Here is a 27,451-nt window from a genome sequence, read left to right as displayed (position 1 = left end):
AAATAAATGTCAATCTGAATAGATCTATCTATACTCCTCTGTTTGGCCAGCTGCTAGCTTCGGGAAAAGCCTGGCAATTCCATCGTCTAATATTTAAACTCCAAATGGAGGGGTGGGATATGATTGCCCAAGGGCTGGTTAGAGGCATATTTCACATCATTTATCTTTCCAAATAGGTCAATTATATACAGTGGGCCCATCTACTGAGTGTGTAAATGCCAGAGCTTGCCTGCAGTCACATGGGGCATGTGCTCCGAATTCTGATCATGCAGTATGACTTTATTCAAGATAAGCAGCTTATCTCTGCTTAATCCCAGCGATAGAAACGCTGAAAGTCCCAGGGATGGAAACGCTCAATGTCCCAGGGAGATTGCTAAAATGAAATCCAAAGGATTCTCTGGTGTTAACAACACACAACATAATGACTGATGAGCATTTCTCTCTTTACAAACACATCAATTCAGTGCTAAATGAAAGGGAGCTGCCACTGCGTAAATAAGTCATCTGAAATAGATTTTACATTGTAAATGGCTCCACACAAACTGGGAAAATACCCTGAAAAAAATACTTTATATCAGGAAAAGAGGATTTCTGAGGGAGGAATGACTCCTTTAAAATTCCCTACAATGGGGGAATGCAAATAAAAATGAAAGCATTTCTGTCTAGATTCACATTGAATATAAAATCCCCTAACAATTTCTTACGTCAGTCTTGACCACATTAACGCAAATTCCACTCTTTTACACCAGAAACCTGGCAGGGTACAAGCAGATAATCTGCATTTAAGTTGAGGGGAAATGAAATGAGAGAGGCTTTCTTCATCTTTACAAGACATGACTGATACATTTCAAAGGCCAGATAGTCCTGGCCTTTCCAAGAATAATTATTGTTTAAGGAGCACCAGGTGAGATTACCAGGCTTCCAACAATCATGCGCTGGGAAACCTGAGAGGGGACAATCTGTTACATGGGCAGTCTCTTTCCTCTTACAGTAGAAAGTCATGGGTAGGGAGGAGAGCGCATTCCACTACCTCAACCCAATGGCTGCCTATTAAAAGGCAATTTCACACGCAACTGTGAATGCATACCACTGGGACTGGAGGGGGAATACCACCCATTAAATAAAAAAATGAACCCAGGGCAAAGTTCACCCTGCATAAAAGAGCTAATATTTACACTGGTGGTCTAATGAGAACTGGGACATGTATGAGGAAGCCCAAAGTCCTCTAGGATGGGCAAGGTCACAGGAAGAGCAGGTTTCTGTTGATGTTCCATCTGAGAGCTCAGTGGAGGAGTCATGTTGGGTTGAAGGTTGAAAGTATAGGCCAAGACTCTTCCTGTCTGATTGGCAGTCTATGTGCTGGGATCCCAGTCCACACCGGGGCTCGAGGCAGGCCACAGTACGTGGTAATAGAAAGAGGACTGTTGGGTGAGGTGAGGGACAAGAGGAACAGTCATTCGGCACACGGCTCATATCCTAGCCCATCCACAGGCCCCCTGGCACAGTATAAATAAACAGAATGTGATAGCCTTGTAAATAGCCACCTCTTTCCACCACCGCTTCTTAAATAGCCATTCTGTTTTCGTATGTGAATACATGTGCACGTCTGTGTATGAGAGAGTGAGTAAGTGAGAAAGTTTGTTTGATGTCTCTGTGTGAGTGCTTTATGAATGTGAATATGCCTGTGTATGTGAGTGAATACTAGTATGTCCAGTAAATATGTATATGTGAGTGAATACTAGGGTTGAATATTTTCCTGGTATTTTACAAATGTTCCATCCCGAGAATAAATAACTTTTCTCCCGGGTAACCCGGTCTTTCAAAACCGGAAGTGTCATTGAAATGTATTATAAAGCATATAAATAGACTTTTAAGCCTGATGCTACCTGATCCTGATGAGTCATTAAAGGAAAGGAAAGGGGCAGATACACATTAAATACATTTTATGAACACTATATTAAAGACATTTAATGAGCCCAAGCCCAAAAAAGGCCAAATGATTGTGCCGTTATCCAATACATATATCATATAGGCTACTGCACATTACGCACAACAGAAAAACATAAAAGCCCATAGATGTAGCTAGCTATATGCTCGTTTGGGTAAATGAATGAAAATAGCTCCAGTTTGCTAATCTTTTTGAGTGTGAACTGTATTACTGTACTGTATTGTATTATACTGTATTATATGGACGGGAATTACGCACATCTTTCAAACCATGATAAAGCATTCCAAGATGGCATAGCAGTCAGACGTCCTTTGTCCTCGTCTTGTCGTGTCCCGTGTATATATATATTTACATCTTGTCTTATCGGCTGCTATCTGAATAGGTCTATCGGACAATTTTCTTGGGCCACTATAACTACAACTATTTTGCCAATTGGATTGGTCCCCTCTACCACACGGAACCCCACTAATCTACTGACGGAAACACACGAGGTGGCTAAAAACAGACCTCCATCCTCTCCCAGCTTGCTACCCATGGCCCGGCAAGCTGTCTGAATCGCCGTGACCCCAAACAACCTCACTACTCACTGGACCCTAAGGATGACTCGGCTAAGCATGCCTCTCCTTAATGTCAATATGCCTTGTCCATTGCTGTTCTGGTTAGTGTTTAGTGGTTTATTTCACTGTAGAGCCTCTAGCTCTGCTCATTATACCTTATCCAACCTTTCAGTTCCACCACCCACACATGCGATGACATCATCTGTTTTTAATGATGTTTCTAGAGACTATATCTTTCTCATCATCACTCAATGCCTAGGTTTACCTCCACTGTATTCACATCCTACTATACCATTGTCTGTACATTATACCTTGAAGCTATTTTAACACCCCCAGAAACCTGCTCCTTTTACTCTCTGTTCCGGACGTCCTAGACGACCAATTCTCATAGCTTTTATCCGTAACCTTATCCTACTCTTCTGTTCCTCTGGTGATGTAGAGGTGAATCCAGGCCCTGCATTGCCTAGCTCCACTCCTATTCCCCAGGCGCTCTCTTTTGATGACTTCTGTAACCGTAATAGCCTTGGTTTCATGCATGTTAACATTAGAAGCCTCCTCCCTAAATTTGTTTTATTCACTGCTTTAGCACACTCTGCCAACCCGGATGTCCTAGCTGTGTCTGAATCCTGGCTTAGGAAGACCACCAAAAACTCTGAAATCTCCATCCCTAACTACAACATTTTCAGACAAGATAGAACGGCCAAAGGGGGCGGTGTTGCAATCTACTGCAGATAGCCTGCAGAGTTCTGTCCTACTATCCAGGTCTGTACCCAAACAATTTGAACTTCTACTTTAAAAAATCCACCTCTCTAAAAACAAGTCTCTCACCGTTGCCGCCTGCTATAGACCACCCTCTGCCCCCAGCTGTGCTCTGGACACCATATGTGAACTGATTGCCCCCCATCTATCTTCAGAGCTCGTGCTGCTAGGCGACCTAAACTGGAACATGCTTAACACCCCAGCCATCCTACAATCTAAGCTTGATGCCCTCAATCTCACACAAATTATCAATGAACCTACCAGGTACCACCCCAAAGCCATAAACACGGGCACCCTCATAGATATCATCCTAAACAACTTGCCCTCTAAATACACCTCTGCTGTTTTCAACCAAGATCTGAGCGATGACTGCCTCATTGCCTGCATCCGTAATGGGTCAGCGGTCAAACGACCTCCACTCATCACTGTCAAACGCTCCCTGAAACACTTCAGCGCGCAGGCCTTTCTAATCGACCTGGCCCGGGTATCCTGGAAGGATATTGACCTCATCCCGTCAGTAGAGGATGCCTGGTTATTTTTTTTAAATGCCTTCCTCACCATCTTAAATAAGCATGCCCCATTTCAAGAAATTTAGAACCAGGAACAGATATAGCCCTTGGTTCTCTCCAGACCTGACTGCCCTTAACCAACACAAAACATCCTGTGGCGTTCTGCATTAGCATCAAACAGCCCCCGTGATATGCAACTTTTCAGGGAAGTTAGAAACCAATATACACAGGCAGTTAGAAAAGCCAAGGCTAGCTTTTCCAAGCAGAAATTTGCTTCCTGCAACACAAACTCAAAAAAGTTCTGGAACACTGTAAAGTCCATGGAGAATAAGAACACCTCCTCCCAGCTGCCCACTGCACTGAGGATAAGAAACTCTGTCACCACAGATAAATCCACTATAATTGAGAATTTCAATAAGCATTTTTCTACGGCTGGCCATGCTTTCCACCTGGCTACCCCTACCCCGGTCAACAGCACTGCACCCCCCACAGCAACTTGCCTAAGCCTTCCCCATTACTCCTTCTCCAAAATCCAGTCAGCTGATGTTCTGAAAGAGCTGCAAAATCTGGACCGCTACAAATCAGCCGGGCTAGACAATCTGGACCCTTTCTTTCTAAAATTATCTGTCGAAATTGTTGCAACCCCTATTACTAGCCTGTTCAACCTCTCTTTCGTGTTGTCTGAAATTCCCAAAGATTGGAAAGCAGCTGCGGTCATCCCCCTCTTCAAAGGGGGGGACACTCTTGACCCAAACTGCTACAGACCTATCCTACCCTGCCTTTCTAAGATCTTCGAAAGCCAAGTCAACAAACAGATTACCGACCATTTCGAAACCCACCGCACCTTCTCCGCTATGCAATCTGGTTTCAGAGCTGGTCATGGGTGCACCTCAGCCACGCTCAAGGTCCTAAATGATATCTCAACCGCCATCGATAAGAAACAATACTGTGCAGCCGTATTCATTGACCTGGCCAAGGCTTTTGACTCTGTCAATCATCACATCCTCATCGGCAGACTCCATAGCCTTGGTTTCTCAAATGATTGCCTCGCCTGGTTCACCAACTACTTCTCTGATAGAGTTCAGTGTGTCAAATCGGAGGGCCTGTTGTCCAGGCCTCTGGCAGTCTCTATGGGGGTGCCACAGGGTTCAATTCTTGGGCCGACTCTCTTCTCTGTATACTCTGTATACTTCTCTGGAAACACTTATCTCCCTCACTAGCTTTAAGCACCAGCTGTCAGAGCAGCTCACAGATCATTGCACCTGTATATAGCCCATCTATAATTTAGCCCAAACAACTACCTCTTCCCCTACTGTATTTATTTATTTTGCTCCTTTGCACCCCATTATTTCTATTTCTACTTTGCACATTCTTCCACTGCAAATCTACCATGCCAGTGTTTTACTTGCTATATTGTATTTACTTCACCACCATGGCCGTTTTTTGCCTTTACCTCCCTTATCTCACCTCATTTGCTCACATTGTATATATACTTATTTTTCTACTGTATTATTGACTGTATGTTTGTTTTACTCCATGTGTAACTCTGTGTTGTTGTATGTGTCGAACTGCTTTGCTTTATCTTGGCCTGGTCGCAATTGTAAATGAGAACTTGTTCTCAACTTGCCTACCTGGTTAAATATTGGTGAAATAAATGTCAAAATAAAATAAAAAGGAGAGAACATGCAATTCTGGTGCAGCACATGAGGTCTACACCGTTACAAATATAGGCTGGGGAATTAGATTTTCATTTTGAAATATAATAGAGCTTATTTGTATAATTAGTAGGCTGACGCATTTATACCTTTCATAATATTTCCCCTAATGTTATTAGCTTACCTCCTCTTTCTCTCTCTATTGTTGCTTCATTCCTTCCTTGCTTTCAACAGTTAAATTAAATAAGTTTAGTTTCCTTTATCTTCATCATTCTAATGACATCCTTGAATAATATAGTGACTTGCGAAAGTATTCACCACCTTGGCATTTTTCCTATTTTGTTGCCTTACAACCTGGAATTAAAATAGATTTTTTGGGGGGTTTGTATCATTTGACACACAACATGCTGTCACGCCCTGACCTTTGTTATCTATGTTTTCTTTATTATTTTGGTTAGGTCAGGGTGTGACGAGGGTGGGTATGCTTGTTTTGTATTGTCTAGTGTTTTTTGTGTGTCTAGGGGTGTTGGTAAGTCTAGGCATATGTATGTCTATGGTGGCCTGAATTGGTTCCCAATCAGAGGCAGCTGTTTATCGTTGTCTCTGATTGGGGATCATATTTAGGTTGCCATTTCCCTTTTGGTTTTGTGGGTTCTTATTCTATGTTTAGTTGCCTGTCTGCACTAGCCATATTAGCTTCACGGTTCGTTTTGTTATTTTGTTCGTTTTGTTCAGTGTTCATTCTTTAAATAAAGAAGAATGTACGCTTATCACGCTGCGCCTTGGTCTCCTCCCTACGACGGCCGTGACACATGCAGATGGCAGCAATACAGTGACTTGCGAAAGTATTCACCCCCTTGGCATTTTTCCTATTTTGTTGCCTTACAACCTGGAATTAAAATGGATTTTTGCAGGGAGTGTATCATTTGATTTACACAACATGCCTACCACTTTGAAGACGCAAAATATTATTTATTGTGAAACAAACAAGAAATAAGACCAAAAAAATTAAAACTTGAGCGTGTATAACTATTCACCCCCCGCCCAAAGTCAATACTTTGTAGAGCCACCTTTTGCAGCAATTACAGCTGCAAATCTCTTGTGGTATGTCTCTATAAGCTTGGCACATCTAGCCACTGGGATTTTTGCCCATTCTTCAAGGCAAAACTGCTCCAGCTCCTTCAAGTTGAATGGGTTTTGCTGGTGTACAGACATCTTTAAGTCATACCACAGATCCTCAATTGGATTGAGGTCTGGGCTTTGACTAGGCCATTCCAAGACATTTAAATATTTCCCCTTAAACCACTTGAGTGTTGCTTTAGCAGTATGCTTAGGGTCATTGTCCTGCTGGAAGGTGAACCTCCGTCCCAGTCTCAAATCTCTGGAAGACTCTGCAAGAATTTCCCTGTATTTAGCCCCATCCATCCTTCCTTTAATTCTGACCAGTTTCCCAGTCCCTGCCGATGGAAAACATCCCCACAGCATGATGCTGCCACCACCATGCTCCACTGTGGGGATGTGGTTCTCGAGGTGATGAGAGGTGTTGGGTTTGCGCCAGACATAGCGTTTTCCTTGATGGCCAAAAAGCTCAATTTTAGTCTCATCTGACCAGAGTACCTTCTTCCATATGTTTGGGGAGTCTCCCACATGTATTTGGCAAACACCAAACGTGTTTGCTTATTTTTTTCTTTAAGCAATGGCTTTTTTTCTGGCCACTCTTCCGTAAAGCCCAGTTCTGTGAAGTGTATGGCTTAAAGTGGTCCTATGGACAGATACTCCAATTTCCGCTGTGGAGCTTTGCAGCTCCTTCAGGGTTATCTTTGGTCTCTTTGTTGCCTCTCTGATTAATGCCCTCCTTGCCTGGTCCGTGAGTTTTGGTGGGCGGCCCTCTCTTGGCAGGTTTGTTGTGGTGCCATATTCCTTCCATTTTTTTATATTGGAATCAATGGTGCTCCGTGCGATGTTCAAAGTTTCTGATATTTTTTTATAACCCAACTATAATCTGTACTTCTCCACAACTTTGTCCCTGACCTGTTTGGAGAGCTCCTTGGTCTTCATGGTGCCACTTGCTTGGTGGTGCCACTTGCTTAGTGGTGTTGCAGACTCTGGGGCCTTTCAGAAGAGGGGTATATCTACTGAGATCTTGTGACAGATCATGTGACACTTAGATTGCACACAGGTGGACTTCATTTAACTAATTATGTGACTTCTGAAGGTAATTGGTTGCACCAGATCTTATTTAGGGGATTCATAGCGAAGGGGGTGAATACATATGCACACACCCCTTTTCCGTTTTTTATTTATTTGAATTTTTTGAAACAAGTAATTTTTTTCATTTCACTTCACCAATTTTGACTATTTTGTGTATGTCCATTACATAATATCAAAATAAATTCCATTTAAATCGCAGGTTGTAATGCAACAAAATAGGAAAAATGCCAAGGATGATGAATACTTTTGCAAGGCCCTGTATAGGACTGTGGGACCTTATATAGACAGGTGGGACTTTCCAAATCATGTCCAATCAATTGAAATTTACAACAGGTGGACTCCAATCAAGTTGTAGAAACATCTCAAGGATGATAAATGGAAACAGGATGCACCTGAGCTCAATTTTGAGTCTCATAGCAAAGGGTCTGAATAGTTATGTAAATAAGGTATTTCTGTTTTCTATTTGTAATAAATTTGCAAACATTTCTAAAATCTTGTTTCGCTTTGTCATTATGGGGTATTGTGTGTAGATTGAGTTTTTCTTTTTATTTAATCCATTTTAAAATAAGGCTGTAACGTAACAAAATGTGGAAAAAGTCAAGTGGTCTGAATACTTTCCCAATGCACTGTAAGTTAGAAGCTTATTATGCATAACCCATCACTAATTAGCTAAATATAAGGCTAATACTGCTAATATTGAATGTATTACCTGAAAGAGGTAGGCTAGGACATACAATATATATATAGGCTATATATCAATATAGAACAGGATTATCTATTTTGGATGCAATTTGAATGGAGGTGATGGAGAGCGAGAAAGACTGAGTGAGTGTCCGCGCGCGCGTGCACTGATTCAAAGCAACAATATTCGAGTGATTGGCTGTATTAAAAATCTCCAGCTGCAATTAAAATTTAAAAAAGATCTTTACAATAAAAATATGAGGTGACCCCCGAAAGCCAGATGGAGATGGGTCAATTGGATGCGCATTCGGTCTTGATATTACTGTAGCATAGACTATGCCTGTCACAAGAAATAAAGCTACTATGATGAGATGATAGGTCTACATGCATTGTGAACTGCGCTCCATACTGAGATGGGCAGTCTGTCCCCACCCCGAGCATTGATACATCATGCAGAGGCCGTAGAGAAGCCAGATTGAGACATTGCATATAATTTAAAAGTTCCCTTTCACACCATGCTGTTCATATAAATAATTTATAAAAATTTCTCGCAGTTATTTATCCCGGGGAAAATAGAGTGGTTTTGGCTGGTAAATCCCAGTAAATTTCTATAACCGGGTTCCCGCCATTCACCCTAGTGAATACTATATACAGTAAATTGGAGGGTTTCGGGATTCACACCACAACCTGTGTGTGTGTGTGTGTGTGTGTGTGTGTGTGTGTGTGTGTGTGTGTGTGTGTGTGTGTGTGTGTGTGTGTGTGTGTGTGTGTGTGTGTGTGTGTGTGTGTGTGTGTGTGTGTGTGTGTGTGCGCACACGTGTTCATGTGAGTGTGTCGGCGGTGCCTTCATCACTCCCCATTCCTAGAATAGAAGGGTGTATCTCTTTACCTCCTCCCCAATGACGAGAGGTGAGAGGTCAGGCTGGTCTCTCTCTGACCCAGCTCTGCTAACTCCACTAAATACTCGCTGACACACAGCAAAGCTACCTACTTAGGAGGCTTTGCCCAGCCTTCTCACAGCCACAGAGGTATGAGTTTGGCCCTCCAACCATCAGCCACAACACTGAAACAGAAGCCCTCTGTTGTAGTAAGAGGGCCCCACTGTAGACTATTCTTCCCAGCCACTGCAAATTCATCTCATCAGCAGCAGACATAGAGGGGCAAATCCATGGTATCGAATTACGCTTTGACTCAGTTGTTTCACTTCAAAATGTATGCCAAACCAAAACCATGATTTCACAGTTTAATAAACCATACAACTCTATGCACAATGACTACTTTTAACAAGTTCCACTGTAAAATGTAATAAAACTAATTTAGTGGATGAATCAAACTTTGGTAATGAAATTAGGGAAAAATAAAGTAAAAAAAAAAAAAGAAGTAATGGGGTGTTAGCTGGGGTGTTAGCTATAACACGACCCCTTGACTTTGAAAAAAATCTATTTTGGTTATTGAACTACAGTAAGCGAAGTGCATTTACATGAGTCCCTGATCTGTACTACACAGAAATGCATAATTATGGATATTAATGTAACTCTCCTCATGTTTCACAAGTTTGAACATCACAGCACAGCACAGCACAGTAGAGTACAATATAGCAGAGTAGAAGTAGGGTAAAGTTCAGTACAGTAGAATAGACTAGAGTACAGTACAGTAGATTGAAGTCGAGTAAAGTACAGTAAAGTAGAGTATAGTTCACTACAGTATAATATACTGTACTCTACTCAAATTTTCTTTACTGTACTGTATTGTATTATACTGTACTACTGTATTGGAGTATACTCTACTCTACTCACTGTACTGTATTACATTGTAGTGTATTACTCTACTGTGCTCTACTCACTGTACAGTACTGTTCTGTACTGTACTCAGTACTGTACGGTATTGTATGGTACTCTACTGTGCTCTACTCACTATACAGTACTGTTCTGTACTGTACTCAGTACTGTACGGTATTGTATGGTACTCTACTGTGCTCTACTCACTATACAGTACTGTTCTGTACTGTACTCAGTACTGTACGGTATTGTATGGTACTCTACTGTGCTCTACTCACTGTACAGTACTGTTCTGTACTGTACTCAGTACTGTACGGTATTGTATGGTACTCTACTGCGCTCTACTCACTATACAGTACTGTTCTGTACTGTACTCAGTACTGTACGGTATTGTATGGTACTCTACTGCGCTCTACTCACTATACAGTACTGTTCTGTACTGTACTCAGTACTGTACGGTATTGTATGGTATGGTACTCTACTGCGCTCTACTCACTATACAGTACTGTGCTGTACTGTGCTCAGTACTGTACGGTATTGTATGGTACTCTACTGTGCTCTACTCACTATACAGTACTGTTCTGTACTGTACTCAGTACTGTACGGTATTGTATGGTACTCTACTGCGCTCTACTCACTATACAGTACTGTTCTGTACTGTACTCAGTACTGTACGGTATTGTATGGTACTCTACTGCGCTCTACTCACTATACAGTACTGTTCTGTACTGTACTCAGTACTGTACGGTATTGTATGGTATGGTACTCTACTGCGCTCTACTCACTATACAGTACTGTGCTGTACTGTGCTCAGTACTGTACGGTATTGTATGGTACTCTACTGTGCTCTACTCACTATACAGTACTGTTCTGTACTGTACTCAGTACTGTACGGTATTGTATGGTACTCTACTGTGCTCTACTCACTATACAGTACTGTGCTGTACTATCCAAACTTGTGAAACATGCATCTATGATAGGTTCAAATTTGGTCCAGGGACTGGCCAGGGTGGACTGACCAAATTTCAACAACTTTTCAACTTCCATAGACGTCCGGTGTCGGTCAGTGCTTAGTGGGTGAGGGTGCTGGTTACAGTAAATGGAAAGAGAGGGGGCTCATGGGTAGGTGTCACTAAGAGCTGGGAGTGGTGACATTAACTGGAGAGAGGCAGAGAGAGAGAGAGAGGGGGAGAGAGAAAGGCATGGGTTGTCCAGATTTAGACTGTTTTAACACTCTTGGTTTGACCAACAGGCGACAGAAAGTCAACAAACAAAAATCATGAGCTGAACATACCAGTATGCCAAGGGAGGACAGTAGCAGGTGACCCAACTGTGGTTTGTGACTATTATAATTACCCATTGTAGCCAATTCAGTTGCAGTAATTCCGTTACAGATCTGGTAACGTAATTACGCGTTTTAATCACTTAATAATTCATAAACTAGGCAATATTTCATAAATTCCAAAACAAAATGTAAGTGTTGATATTTGTTGGCAGGGGTCTTAACCTCAACATGATTGTGTTTTGATATATTTCTGACACCTTTTAAGACTTTTCTGGGAGACGTTTTCTAAGACCCATTTTCCATCTGTTTATCCAGAAATCAAAGCCTTTTCTTATGCCTAATTTGTAAGATGGAAAATGGTTGAAAAATGTAACTATGCCTCAATCTACCAAAATTAGAATCTCTTAGCTTTCATTAACACCCAATTTGATACGCTACTATCAACATGTTGGTGCTCATGGGTCCTTTTCAATGGAAATGCCCAGAGTCAGGAACGGAGAGAGAGGTAGAGAGAAAGAGAAAAATAGAGGATGGACAGATCTGTTCTCTAGCACTTTAGTCTGCTGCTTGGGAGACAGAAACCAGCTGGTCCTGTGTTTAGATGAGAAGCTCTGGGGTGGATTGAGAGTATGGGTCTAAGGAGAATGGGTGCAGATTGCCATTGACACCAGTATATCTATTTAAGCTGGTCTCCTCTCAAGGGCATAGCTAAGGTTTCAGTGACACAAGAGCCTCATCCACTCTTTGTTGTTCTTACCACTTTGACTTGATCTACGAGGCTGGCTGTAGTCTGAACAGGTGGCCTCAGACATCAAAGGACTTTAATAATAGCCAGACCAAACAGGTAGTTTAAGGATGGTTTACGAAATTGGGACACAAGGAAGAGGATTGTCACGGAATGTGTGAGGTCAACAGAAGGTCAATGATTTGTTGTGACTGGAGCAGACACAACATGAACACTAATATGTTTGTTTGGGGTTATTTGCGGGTGGGGGCTTTGAACATTGTAGCAAAGCACAGTCCAATCAGAATCTGGCTTCAGTCTGAGATTTAAAGGATTTCTACCACCTATGGCATGCATGAAATGTTGTTACTCTGTCAAATAAATGCAACGGGGTCTACTGCAGCTAAGCTTTAAATATGCCAGCGAAAGAGAGCTGAAAAGTCAGGGTAGGCAGAGGGAGAGAGAAAGAAAGAGGGAAAGGGAGAAGTTGTAAACATAAGATCTTATTCCAGTCTCAACAAAATATCTGGCAAGACTGGGTGTGCTGGCAATGGCTGTGCAATTAAATAGAAAAAAACTGGATTTTTTTCAACGTTTCACTTTATTCAAGGAATGGTTACAAGAGCCTGGTAGTCTGAAATATCAGAGCAGAGATCTTGCTCATTTCTATATAAACAGATCATTGACTGGGGGGTGAACCTGTGCAGTCTCGACCTTCAGCACTCAAATTCTCTGGCCACGCTCACACACTCCACCACTGGCCCCTGTTACCATTCCAAGTCCTCCCCAAGAGAACCGACACACTCCGCTCTACCGTAGTGAACCCAGTAAATGTAAACAGAGCTCGCTCATAGTTTTATCAGCACGAATGTGTCAGATGAGAGACAGAGAGAGAAAGACAGAGCGACGGAGAGGAAAAAGAGAGAGCGAGAGAGCGAGGCGGAAATCCACGTTTGTCAGTGCTCCGTTGCGGTTAGTTGATTCTCTGATTCCTTGATTGACTCAATACCCAGACCCAGCACCTTGCACACTTGGAATTTGGAGCTGATTCCATGTGATTAATTTGGTTCCAGTGGGATTCTACTCAAAAAATGGATGCTTGGATACAGTTCCCATTTTCATTTTATACAACCAGAGAAAGGAGAAATAGCCAACTTCCTGGGTGTAACTAAGAACATATTGGCACCACAAAGAAATTCCTGCTCGGGGAGTCACACACACACACACACACACACACACACACACACACACACACACACACACACACACACACACACACACACACACACACACACACACACACACACACACACACACACACACACACACACACACACACACACACACACACACACACACACACCATTTCCTTAGCTCTAAATCTCCCTGTGTACCAAATTCATGAGGACCATCACCTCCAGTAATGCCAGAGCCCAATCCAGAGACAAGCCCAATTTGGGGCGGCAGGTAGCCTAGTGGTTAGCGCGATGGGCCAGTAACCAAAAGGTTGCTGGATCGAATCCACGAGCTGACAAGGTAAAAATCTGTCACTCTGCCCCTGAACAAGGCAGTTAACCCAATGTTCCCCGGTAGGCCGTCATTGTAAATAGGAATTTGTTCTTAACTGACTTGCCTAGTTAAATAAAGGTTAAATAAAAACATTTAAAATCCAAACCTCTTCTATCACACTTTGATCTTTCCTGAGAAATCAGCACTCACTACCGACAAATCTCACCCTGTTTGTAAGGTTAGTCTGGGTATTCTATGAGGTCAGACACTTATAATAACAATGGCACATTCACCCACTACTTTAGCTATTCAAAGGTTAACGGTTAAACAAAGCTTTCTGTCGTAAGGCTCTCGATACCGATTGACCCTTTCAATTGAACCATACCAGCAGACATTACAGTAACAAACTTTTCCCCATGATTTATGTGTTTGGCAAAAATGATGGGGCGAGACTCCTCACAGCACAGCATGGATGACTGAACCTACATGACTGAACCTACAACCGCACCAACGATGTCTCATTGCAATCCGTCAACCAATGTGGATACGCAAGACTAACAAAAGAGTGATACAAAAATCCTATACTAGACATAATGGCATAGGTGTTAAATAAACTAGAGTGATGAAAACAGGTTAACCCATTAAGTGACATCATTGTTGGATCTGACCAATGAAATCCCATCAGTCAAGGAGCCCCCTTCCACTGCCCTGACGACCCTCTCTTTGATGGGGTCACAGGGCATGTGTTTGGCTAGACAACCCGATCATTTGTCTTTTTAAGGGTCAGAGGAGTCACTGAGACCAGCCATTGGCTCAGTCATCCATTTATCACACTAGACAATCTCTCTGAGTGTCATACCAAAATATAATTTGAAATCTCTTGAAATTGAACAGAAATTTGACACATTTAGTAAAAATAATTTGTAATGGTATAAAATGAAACCTTTATTTATCTTGCCCTGCCGCTGCTTTTGCATATCTAACTGATCTGATTATGAATGATAGATCTGGAGAGTATGTTTTTATTTGAAATATCAGATAACATGTTCCTGCACTCATATAAGTGACGTGGGAATAGCTCCCTGTGAGAAATAATCCCCAGTGTAAATTGAGAGCAGCATTCGAGCACACAGATCTGGGTGCAATTACATGCTGCACTTGTAGAGAGAATACTCACTGCTGGGGCCGGACCAGGTGGGGGGATTGCTTGACAGTCAGGGTCATCTGGGCCATGTTGCTGACAGGGACTGGCGCAGGGATATAACCCTGCTGGAGGATGGGCACTTGCTGGGGAATGGGCCGCTGGGGCACTACGTTGTGTCCCTTGGTGTGCCCATTGCTGTGTCCATTGGTGTGCCCATTGCTGTGTCCATTGGTGTGTCCATTGGTGTGGCCGTTCCCTGGCTGCGCTGGGTAGGAGGAGGTGGGCATGGTGTTCTGTTCACATGCCTTGCCCTTGGAGCCCAGCTTGCAGACACAGAGCTGGGGCCTCAGACACATTCCTCCATTCTGGCACTGGGGCAGACAGTTGGCTGCAGCACAAAACATAGGGGGGGAAGAGAGAGAAAGAGAGAGTGAGATAGCAACGTGTACATACACACTCATACAACATATACAAACTCCAGAAGCAGACATAATATACCATGTTAAATGCCAGCTATATGACGTTGTCTCAGGGAGCTATTTTCAGACATTTATTGAGGAAACTCAGGTAGTGGGGGTTCATTTAGGTGCCATAGAGTCATTACTCAAACCAGAAATAATGTACGATTTAGGACAAAAGTATCATGAATTAATAATGCATTACCAAACATGGAGTCGCTGTTGTTCCTGGTTAACAAATTAATCTCTACAGTACTTAGCATTCATAATAAGAATTTTGTCGTGGAAAAGGCAGAGGGACAGGGATAGAAAACCCTGTGACAGAATCAAAATCCCTAACAATCATAGTCGGAGAAAGCTGTTCCCGTGTCTCTCTCTCTCGTTATTAGTATTAGCAGCCAAAGTAAATACCAGCTCCACGGTTCCCCACACTGTGAATGTACCCTCCCAAAGCTGAGAGTTTGACAGTGCTTTACTCAAGCTGAGGCTCGGTAATCAATTACTGGAGTCCCCGGCACAATGACATATGTGCCGTGGGTTGGGGCATCAGAGAGAGGGACTGTGTGTGTGTGTGTGTGTGTTTGAGTTGTTACAGGAGGCTGGCAGGTAGCCTGTAATTACACTGTGCTCCCTTCTCTTATTAAAAAGGCACAGGACTGGGACTGTCATTTTTCAACTACAAAGCCTGCCTCGAGGCCACAGTGGCCAAAGCTTACACACTCCAATGCGCGTGCACGCACCCACATACACACACACACACACATTGTAGATAATCAAATCAAACCCACTTTTTTGCTTTCATTGGAGCCATCATTCCAGAGGTGGTGTGTGTGTGTGTGAAGTATGAGAGCAAATGTCTCTGCCCAGCCCCACAGGCTCCCTGAGGGGGGCTCCTCCACCACACTCCTCATTACCATCACTAGTTCCTTTTGATTTGTGAAAGTGATTAATGAGAGAGAGAGAGAGCAAACTGCATCAAAAAGCAAGTCATGCATCGCCCAAGGACATGAAAACAAATACAAATCCCTCTCACTCTCAATAGGCGTCTACTAATGACTCACCACTGGCTCAAAGCTTTTTTTACCCGACTGAGCTATTTAGACACATGAGACCTAATAAACGCATGCTGTGCAACAAGAGACCCCCCTTAGAAGCATCAGGGGGAGATTACATCACAGATTACATCACTCCTGCTAAGTTATGTTTTGGTTTATTCATACCCCACACTATAATTTTCCACTCAAGGACGTTTGTTTTTTTTTGTTTTATTTTCTGAGTAGAGTAAATGGTTTTATTTTTTCGCCGCTGGACCTGAGTAAGGCTACCATCGGTTTGTGAATAGGGCTACACAAGAGCGCTGTTCTGTGACAAGGGCACGGCGTACGTGATGCTGATTTAGGCGTTAGCTGGGGAGAGAAAATAAGTGACGTCCCACTTTGATAAAACGACACCTCGGTTGACTCATAGGGAGTGTTGCTGGAGTCTGCAAGGGTCTGTCGTGGAATACAAAAATGTATTTGTGTGTGTGCCTACATTAAGCACCTGGGGAAATCAAGGTGCAACATCATATGCTTATAGTAGTGGATATACAACCGATACTACCTTTCTCAGGATATAATGTTCCACGCCGATGATCCAGTGCAGATGTTACGGGATGTCCCATTAGCTGAACAACCCCCCATCCTACAGCCTGTCCACACCGATCTCTAAGGTCTCACTGATTCCCAGGGCAGCAGATGACCTAAAGTTTATATTTCTTGATTTATTTCTCTACCACAAAGTTAAATTGGACCTGAAAGGGTGCTGCAGTTGTGTGAATACTGTTTTTTGACAAGAAAGAAAATATGTCTTTGTCCTCGCTCATAAACTGTCTTTCTGCCCACCTCTTGTACAATATGTAGGATAGAGACAGAGCACCTGTGGCTACAATGCTGACTCAAGCAGTCTGGGCCTCAATGGCCATTTCTATAAATGATAATTCATCATTGTGTTTATCGCTGGAGTTGACACAAGACAGCATTGTAAACTTCCAGCCAACTGTCTGCCATTATGCTTCACTAAAGCAGGTGGAGAGCCAAGTCAATTAAGACATTCCTGTTGCCATGGTATTGTGCCCATACTTAGTCCTCACCCCACTTAACTGCTGCTCCAGATCCAGGGAATCCGAATGGGCGCTGCACAATGACAACAGCCAGATACGTTCCCCTCAATCAGCAGACTAATCATAAATCACCAGGTGCTGGGCTGGGATGAAAACTGCTCTGTTTTCTCCATCTATCGTGTCACTTATTTCCATTGTCTAAGAATGTACAGATGAACCGATTTCCCTGATAAGAATAAGCCTCCTCTTTTCCTCCATCTCTTTTGAATTCCCTCCCTTTAGCTCTCTGACTTGGAAAAAAACCTGTCCAAGTCGTGCTCGCCTGGTCTTGGCAGGCGGCTGCGATCTCAGAAAAAAATGATGGTATGCATGCATAGAGGAGATGAAGAGACTAAACACATCTCTACATGACTAAAAGTATGTGGACACCTGCTCGTCGAACATCTCATTCCAAAATCATGGGCATTAATATGGAGTTTGTCCACCCTTTGTCCACCCAAACTATTGAAGGTGAAATCATTTATTTTATCGTTTTTTTGTTTCTGCTTCATGATTTTTTGAGCTCGTTTTGCCAACTCCGGCACATTGACTTTGATGAGGAAACAGCTATAACAGCCTCCACTCTTCTGGGAAGGCTATCCACTAGATGTTGGAACATTGCTGTGGGGATTTTCTTCCATTCAGCCACTTGCTTCCATTCAGCATTAGTGAGATCGGGCACTGATCTTGGGCGATTAAGCCTGGCTCGCAGTCAGTGTTCCAATTCATCCGAAAGGGGTTGAGGTCAGGGCTCTGTGCAGGCAAGTCAAGTCCTTTCATACCGATCTTGACAAACCATTTCTGTATGGACCTCGCTTCGTGCACAGGGGCATTGTCATGCTGAAACAGGAAAGGGCCCCCCCAAACTGTTGTCACAAAATTGGAAGCACAGAATTGTCTATAATGTCATTGTATGCTGTAGCATTAAGATTTCCCTTCACTTGAACTAAGGGGCCTAACCCGAACCCTGAAAAACAGCCCCAGAAAATTATTCCTCCTCCACCAAATTTTACAGTCGGCACTATGCATTCTGGCAGGTAGAGTTCGCCTGGCATCCACCAAACCCAGATTCGTCCATCAAGACTGCCAGATGTTGAAGCGTGATTCATCACTCCAGAGAACGCTTCAGAGTCAAATGGCGGCGAGATTTACAGCACTCCAGCCAACGCTTGGCATTGCACATGGTGATCTTAGGCATGTGTGCGGCTTCTTGGCTACGTGCTTCAGCACTCTGCGGTCCCGTTCTGTAAGTTTATATGGCCTACCACTTTGCGGCTGAGCCGTTGTTCCTCCTAGATATTTCCACTTCCTAATAACAGCACTTACAGTTAACCAGGGCAGCTCCTATGACGGTGCCATGTTGAATGCCACTGAGCTCTTCAGTAAGGCCAATCTACTGCCAATGATTGTCTATGGAGATTGCATGGCTGTGTGCTCGATTTTATTGACCTGTCAGCAACGGGTGTGGCTGAAAGAGCCGAATCCACTCATTTGAAGGGGTGTCCCCATACTTCTGCATATATAGTGAACCTGACGGCCCTGAGTAACCAAAGAAATCTACAAAGAAAACGTCAAGTAATCATGAATATAAAGCCTTGATATGAGGTCTGCAAAGGGGAGTCCAACTGGTAAGGCAACTGAGAGACAAAGACATTACAAGAGCATCTTAATACTGTAAAGGAAAAGTTTACATTATAGTTTTTAGCTCTTCCTTGTTAATCTTCAAAAGAGGTCATTTGCCTCTTTCAATAGGCTATAGTCCTTATATTTCTCCTATAGGTTGGACTAGCCCAGTAGCGCTAAAGCCTGCTTAAATTATCCTCAGATAACGATGAGGACCATGAGCACAAATACACTTTTGCGAGTCCATCCTATCCACCTCACTATAGTATCTGGCTGCCTCATTTGCTTTCAACTCCCTGTGCTGTTTTTTTAGGGACGCGCAAGGCAACGGCACAAGAGAGCTTAAATATATAAAATGGTTGAACCTGTCACATTCTCATAATTTTGGGGGAGTTTCAAGCGGCCTCTTCTTGAGCAATCCTTCATGAAAAATGAAGACGGCTCCTCCGCTGTGCTGTGCAGCTACGCCGAAGTGAAATATTTTCTTGTTCTGTTTTGTCTGGCCTGGTCTGCCTACTTTTGGGTTGCACTCGGTTAAGGGAGAAATGGTCTGGGCAGCTTTTCAAAGCGTGCGATTACCATGCGGCTCCACATTGTGAATAGCCATGCCAGACTCCAGTGGAAGAGGAGGAATTGAGCCTGGTGGAGGTGCTGCTGCCTAAGGCCAAATGGATCTCAAAGACCATCTAACACATGTCTCTCTCAGACAAACAAAAGTGAAACTAATCACTGCATCTTTCATTTCTACATCTATTTTTATTTTATTTTTCTTGAATAGAACTTCTGGAATATTAAAGAGGAACACCGGAGTTCTACAATTAGGGAACAGGTAGAACACGAAATTACTGCTCCAGAGTGTTAATACACAGCTAAGTGTTGGTAAGAGCGTAGAGCTGGCAACTCCAAGGTCTTGGATTGAATTCCCACAGGGATCACAAAGGCCTATACACTCTAAAAATGAATGTACTCACTGTACTGTTAGTCACTTTTGTATTAAAGTGACTGCTAAGTGACATGTATTTCTATATTATAGGCCTATCATTACTAAAGCCAGTTTCTCTTGAGGATAGTCTTGAACCAACAGAGTGCTATTCTGCTCTGCAATTCAATAATCATATGTCGTTAGACTACCTGCTCTGCGTCTGGAATAGACTGAATAAATCCTTGGGATGTTTGCTCAATCTCTATTAGACTACAGTCCATTAAGAGGACAGAGAGGATTTTTTAGTATCTGCATCACATGACTGGAACTCTCTGGATGCCATTAAGACAAAAACAATTATAATAATAATATTCGAAGGCACAAAACATTTATAACATATTTTCAACATTAGTGTTGTGGTTACAACATGATGTCATCTAATAAGGAATGCCAATAACAGCTTTATGATTCAACATGCTTGGTCCATTTGCCATGTAATAAATAGGCCAGGCTTTCAGCTTTCTCCATCTCTGTCACTGTTTAAGGAACGTGTTAGAATGAGCTCCACTCACTCTTAAATGCACATGAAGTCTTGAGAATGTATTGTGTGTGGCTTTGCATGGACAATATCCTGGATTAAATATCCTAGTGGTAAAGTGTTGTAAGATATTCACAACTTCTACTTGTTATCTGGAAAATTTCAACGCTTGCCTTGGTGGGAGGTTGGGGGTTGTTGGCGTGACTGACAACCTGAAAGAACACTTTATGCAGGGTGCTAGCAAAGCCATGTGTAAGGCATTGCCAGAACAAACAAAATACATTTCTATTAAGAAACCCTTTTGTTGGCATTTTCGGTGAGGGTAGTGGGTGGGGGGCTGGGATGTTCTGAAAATCAAACTCCATTAAACATTTAACGGGTGGATTTACAACCTAGTCCATCTTCCATGACAAGGTAGGTGGAGAAAAGTAAATAGCTGATCCTGAAAAACCAATTGCGCAAAAGATATATAGGAAGATGGAAATCTATCCATAAAACATGTGACTGACTATCATATTTTTTCAAATAGGAGAAAACAAGCAGAATATAAAGAAATAAGGGGGGCTGGGGGGGGGGGGGGGGGGGGGGGCAAGTATATGCGTTTGTCAGTTAAAGTAATTTATCAATCATAGTTTCATTATTCATCCTATTTAGTAGGGTTGTCTAAAGTAATTCATGCTATGGATTAATGGTAATCACAGAGAAAACCTCTCACAGTGCCTCCTTGTGTTATACTACTGTAAATATTAATATCACAGCCAGTGGAAAATCATAATCAAATGAGTGCTGAACACCGGATGATCTGAGGTTGAGTTTAGAAAATACAAATATTTCAAGAACATACATATTTTTCCAGAAAGAGAAACTGTACAGTAAAATAAATCTAGTGGCACAAATATATTTGGAGGTTTTTCTAAAGCAGTCTTGAAACTCTCTGTAACATTTCATCTTTATGTTGCGTTTAGATGGTACAAGTAAGACGGCAAACCGGATATCATTGTTTTCAATGAGAGCACAACGGTAAATGTCGTTGAGGCTGGTGGTGAATGCCGTCAGCCGCCATGGTAAATGCCGTCAGCTGCCACAGTAGACAGGCCATGCCGGCAGAGTTAAAATATTTAAACTTTTGCCGTCTGCGGTAGCCTTATTTTCTACCGGATGTTGATTTACACGGTTCGTTTACGGAAATCACCATAGCAACGCATACCGTTGTGCTGGTTTGCTTTTGCCGTCACGCTCTTTCTGGTTTTCTTGTCCCGCTATGCCGACTGGTATGAGGTCTAAACGCAGCATTACTCCATCCTGTCCACCCCCTGATTCCAGCATCTGGCTACAGTAGGGAGTACTGGGCTCTGATCCTGACATCAAAAAGACCAATCAAAACCATGGGTACTGAAGGAATGTCCACTATTGGTTATTTTCCAGAGGCCTTGCACAGCGTTCCCCGTGCCCATGTAAACAGGAGCGTTCCCTCATGGTGCATTGCATGCCTGCCCCCACTTCCCCACCTAACCTTTGCCAATGAGAACAGCTACGATATTGGACACTGGACAAGAGTAGTGGGGATTCCAATGAGTAAAAAAAAAAAAAGTCCCACAAAAAAAATTGTGCATGTTATCAACGAGCCAGCACTGCACCGTTAGTGATGCACGAACAACTAAACACTGAACGATAAACACATACTCATGCAGCGTCGTCAGAAAGTACTCACAAAAGTAAATTGTTCCACATTTTGTTGTGTTACAGCCTGAATTTAAAATTGATTAAATTTAGATTTATGTTCACTTGCCTACACACAATACCCCATAATGTCAAAGTGGAATTAGGTTTTTCAAAATGTTTACAAATGAATAAAAAGTTAAAAGATGAAATGTCTTGAGTCAATAAGTATTCAAACCCCTTGTTATGGCAAGCCTAAATAAGCTCAGATGTAAAAATGTGCTTAACAAGTCACATAATAAGTTCCATGGACTCACTCTGTGTGCAATAATAGTGTTTAACATGATTTTTGAATAACTACCTAATTTCTGTACCCCACACATACAATTATCTGTAAGGTCCCTCAGTTGAGCAGTGAATTTCAAACACAGATTCAACCCCAAAGACCAGGGAGGTTTTCCAATGCCTCGCAAAGAAGGGCACCTATTTGTAATTGGGTAAAAAAAAGCAGACATTGAATATCCCTTTGAGCATGGTGAAGTTATTAATTACACTTTGTATGGTGTATCAATACACCCAGTCACTTAGATGGGTATGTTTATAATTGTTACAGACTGCAAAGTTTTTCAGGATAAAATTGAAACGGAAAGGAACTAACCACAGGCAAAATCCTAGAGGAAAACCTGGTTCAGTCTGAATCCTAGAGGAAAACCTGGTTCAGTCTGTTTTCCACCAGACACTGGGAGATGAATTCATCTTTCAGCAGGACAATATCATAAAACACAAGGCCAACAAATCAAGAAGACAGTGAATGTTCTTGAGTGGCCAAGTTACAGTTTTGACTTAAATCTACTTGAAAATCTATGGCAAGACCTGAAAATGGTTGTCTAGCAATGATCAACAACCACTTTGACAGAGCTCTACATTTTTGGAAAAGAATAATGGGCAAATGTTGCATAATACAGGTTTGGAAAGCTCTGAGACTCACAGCAGTAATTGCTGCCAAAAGTGCTTCTACAAAGTGTTGACTCAGGGGTGTGAATACTTATGTAAATGAGATATTTCTGTATTTCATTTCCAATATATTTGCATAAATTTCTAAAAACATGTTTTCACTTTCTCATTAAGTAGATGAGTAAGAAAAAATAAATATTTAATCAATTTTGAATTCAGGCTGTAACACAACAAAGTGTAGAATAGTCGAGGGGTATGAATACTTTCTGAAGGCCCCATATATACGCATACACCCAAACAGACTTACACACATACCACTGGCACCAAGGCAGCGACAAAGAGTCCCTGTACTAAGTGCAGTCCAGTCTTAAGTGTGAGTAGACCAGAGCAGAGTAGAGCAGAACAGGCGCACTGGGCCTATTAAACGTATGAACCAGGGGTCCTAGACTAAAACGTAACCCTGGTTTCCCCAGGAGGTCCACCAGACTCGGCGCGGAGAAAGCCGTCTGTCTCTTATATAACCAGCTGGCAAGGCCTTACGGTCGAATAAGAAAGAGATCCCACTGGTGGGGCCGAGCCAAGAGGTATAATACACTCTAAACCTGTTTCTCTTTCGGCCTGCCCTGCGCGCCCAGTCCTATGCAATAACAGTGTCCTCATGACTCTGCAACACGGGCCATAACACACTGACAGTCCCGTCATTGTTCCCAGGTGGGTAGAGCCACTGCCAGCAATGCCAGTTACTTATAAAGAGCAACATAGAAAGGTGCTGTTCTCCAATCTGGCACTACAAATCAGCTAAAGGCGTCTTCAAAACATATAAGTATGTATGCTTGGGTGAGTTTCCAGGTAGAGTAGGGGAGGGGGTATACTGGATGGATATTATATGGTACGATGCTGGGGTTCTGGCACATGTGCTGCCTGATGAACAACACGAGCAAAGACGATTGTGTACATTTTCCAAAGGAAGAAGTTATGAGGTGCCAAGTACACTCTTAGAAAAAAAGGTTCCAATAGTGTTCCCTCGGCTGTCCTCATAGGAGATCTATTCTTGGTTCCAAGTAAAACCCTTTTTGGTTCCAGGTAGAACCATTTTGGGTTCCATGTAGAAGCCTCTTGTGGAAAGGGTTCAACATGGAAACCAAAATGGTTCTACTTGGAAGCAAAAGGGTTCTACCTGGGACCAACAAGGGTTCTTCAAAGGGTTCTCCTATGGGGACAGCCGAAGAACCCTTTCAGGTTCTAGATAGTACCTTTTCTTCTAAGAGTGTACAGTGAATCCAGACTGTTGTCAATAATTTGGAAAAACATTTTGAACAACTGCAACGATTTGGCAGCGGTGGCTCGGCTGTGGTAATGTAGTGTAGTGTATACTCACGCTTTGTGCACCGCTGCGATCCAGAGGCCTTACTCCATCCATGACAGCACTGCCCTCCACAGACATTCACCCTGCAATAACACCCAGAGACACACACAGAGAAAGAGAGAGCACTGTCACACACACAAGACCAACTCATACTGGCTAAAACTCACACACTGGTGGTTCTAGTGACCCACCTGTGCCGCCAAGCCTGGGCCAGATCTGGTATTAGGGGCCTCCTTTCATTGGAGGTAAAGCTGGGCACCCCTAGCCCGGTGGCCCCTGCTGAGAGTGTGGGAATGTCCCCACTAATCATACATCTGAGAGTGCTGCGACTAGGACCCTGCAAATTGAGGTCATGCTCCTGAACACAACAGGATATGGGCCATTTTGTTTTATTATTTAGTTTCCTTTGAGGATAGTACTTTAAATTGGCTGTTTTAGTTTCTGTCTCTACTGAGTGGATGTTAAGACATGTATTTTGTATCAACTTGAAAGTTGTGAACAAAGTTCATTATTGACACATTACATTCAATGGGCTAAATGTCTGAAACAAGTACAGTATTGTATGTTGTTTTAATTTGTCAGAAATATGATCAAATAGCTACCTGAATCAAATTGAATATAGAATGTATTGTACAGACTATTTATTTAATAATGCACAGTGAGTGTACAAAACATTAGGAACACCTGCTCTTTCCATGACATAGATTGAATCCAGGTGAAAGCAATGATCCCTTATTGATGTCACCTGTTAAATCCACTTCAATCATTGTAGATGAAGGGGAGGACACAGGTTAAAGGAGGATTTTTAAGCCTTGAGACAACTGAGAGGTGGATTGTGTATGTGTGCCATTCAGAGTGTGAATGAGCAAGACAACATATTGAAGTGCCTTTGAATGGAGTATGGTAGTAAGTACCAGTGTTAAGAATGGCAATGCAGCTGATTTTTCCATACTCAACAGTTTCTCATGTGTATCAAGAATGGTCCACCACCAAAATGTCATCCAGCCAACTTGACAAAACTGTGGGAAGCATTGGAGTGAACACGGGCCAGCATCCCTGTGGAATACTTTCGACACCTTGTAGAATCCATGCCCTGACGCATTGAAGTCTTTCTGAGAGCAAATGGGGGTGCAACTCAATATTAGAAAGGTGTTCCTAATGTTTTGTACACTCAGTGTATATTTAACAACCCTAAGACCATGCTGTATGATCATGTTGATGATAGTGAATGTTGTAGGCCAGTCTTATAGCAAGTTCCTTTACCAGGTGCCAGGCATGCCTATACTGTAGGCTACTATACAATAAGTTGACCCAACGACATTATATATTTTATAACAGACCACCTTTCCATCCAAGAGGATAAGTAGCCAATAGTCATTCACTGTTCTGTAACATCAACTATTTTTCAGAGACCCGCAGGTTATCTTACCCTGACATTTTCATTTGGTGACTCTGTTGAACGTTGTGGCTGGTGCGCCGAATGACTTGCTGATGCTGCGTAAACTGTGTGTCCTGGCGAAGCGGGATCGGGTTCGCTTGGTTACCCATCCTGCGGGTTCGGACCTGGCCACTGTAACTGGCCGAGAGCTCCACATTGTAGGCATGGGGCTGTCCCGTGGCACCGGAGCGCGAAGAGATGGAACTCACATGTACTCTGTCCGTCCCGCTCGGTCCTGGCTGCAACACGTAGTATCTCCTAAAGCCACTCTGATCCGTGGACACAAATGCCGGTGAAATGAATAAACCTATAGAAAATAATAGGTCCCATCTGATCCAAGCCATATCCACTCCGTATCCGCGTAAAGACAATATACTTTTTTGGAAACTTTATAATAAATTCCTTGAAGGTCCGTATCTGGAAAATAAAAACTTCTGTAACTTTATAGCAAGTAAAACAGTTATATATCCCTGAGTATATTTGTCTATGCTTCGCCTTTCAACCCGAATTAAAAACAAGAACTAAAACGTAGGCTTAATTAAAAAAAATAAAAAATAAAAGAGGGCATGTAAAAACCTGAATATGGGTCTAAAACGGAATAAAGCACTGCTTTATCTCTGCGCAGGGTAGGGGGGAGCTGGGCAGCAGATGTTACGGCTGCTATGGCTACGTTTGTGCAATACTTTACCCTGCAGATGCGATTGAAAACTCTTTAAAAAGTTTCACTGTGTAAGGGCAGGAGTTAGTGTCAGAACTGAACAGCCAATCTCCGGCAGACATGACGTCAGGAGTGGGACGCTTATTGGAACAAACTTGTGGGGCTGAACCCTAAAATAAATGTTTGGAGTGGCGTAGTGTTCATATAGTCGCCAAAGACCTAAAGAAAATCTATTCCTGAAGATGCATAAACTGTGCTGTCGGCAGGAGCGCGAGCTCATCAAAGTGACAGAAGACATAAACCTTGTTGTCCAGCAAGTTCATGAGTGATAAGAGTATAAATACACGCTTATAAGAATGACACGTTATAAACAATCAATAAGCCACGTGTAATGTGTAATACTTTGGAATACTAATGTGTCAAGTTTCTTAACTCATATTTATAAATAACAAATATTTATTTAAAGTACATGCTGTCAAAGTGCTCTATATCATTGTTACTTCGGTTCCATACACTCCCGCATAAATCAGATATGAACTACCATGCGACATGCGTCATAAACTATAGTCAAGTAATTCATAAAGCCATGTGCGCACCATTATTCATCCAACAACCCACGAGTTGACCACAGTTGGGCAGTGGGCCATTCCTCGTGCGATTCTAATTTTTTATGCTTATCCCTAGTTACTGTCCTCCTACACTGCAGAATTACCAGCGACCCCTTGGTAAATTGTTCAGCAGTGACTCATTATTCCATTGAAGACTGCAGGGGATATTCCAGTACAGGAGTGAGTTCATTGAAGACGTACTATAGCGCACATACAGTGGTTTTGAGGACCTCCACCCAGATCAACATAAGCCCCATGAAGTCATTGTGTGTGCTTTGGAAAACATACAAAGTAGAATTAGGTCTGACGTTGGCTCTCTGAGTGGTA

General features: G+C 42.6%; 1 protein-coding gene across 2 annotated transcripts in view; it reads right to left on the bottom strand.

Moving 5' to 3' along the window:
* Positions 1 to 26,533, bottom strand: part of ltbp1 (latent transforming growth factor beta binding protein 1) — a 133,089-nt gene extending 106,556 nt beyond the window's left edge. For both annotated transcript variants that reach the window (XM_038991875.1, XM_038991876.1), the window contains exons 1-3: positions 25,850 to 26,533; positions 24,433 to 24,503; positions 14,794 to 15,148 (exon numbers count right to left, since the gene is read on the bottom strand). In XM_038991875.1, the coding sequence (XP_038847803.1) occupies positions 14,794 to 15,148; positions 24,433 to 24,503; positions 25,850 to 26,202 (779 nt within the window). In that variant the 5' untranslated portion in view covers positions 26,203 to 26,533. The remainder of the gene's footprint in view (positions 1 to 14,793; positions 15,149 to 24,432; positions 24,504 to 25,849) is intronic.
* Between the last annotated feature and the right edge of the window lie 918 nt (positions 26,534 to 27,451).

Source organism: Salvelinus namaycush, chromosome 4 (assembly GCF_016432855.1).
Source record: "Salvelinus namaycush isolate Seneca chromosome 4, SaNama_1.0, whole genome shotgun sequence".
In the NCBI taxonomy this organism is placed as follows: Eukaryota; Metazoa; Chordata; class Actinopteri; order Salmoniformes; family Salmonidae; genus Salvelinus; species Salvelinus namaycush.
Note: the sequence above shows the minus strand (reverse complement) of the source record. Positions and strands in the feature narration are given on the sequence as shown.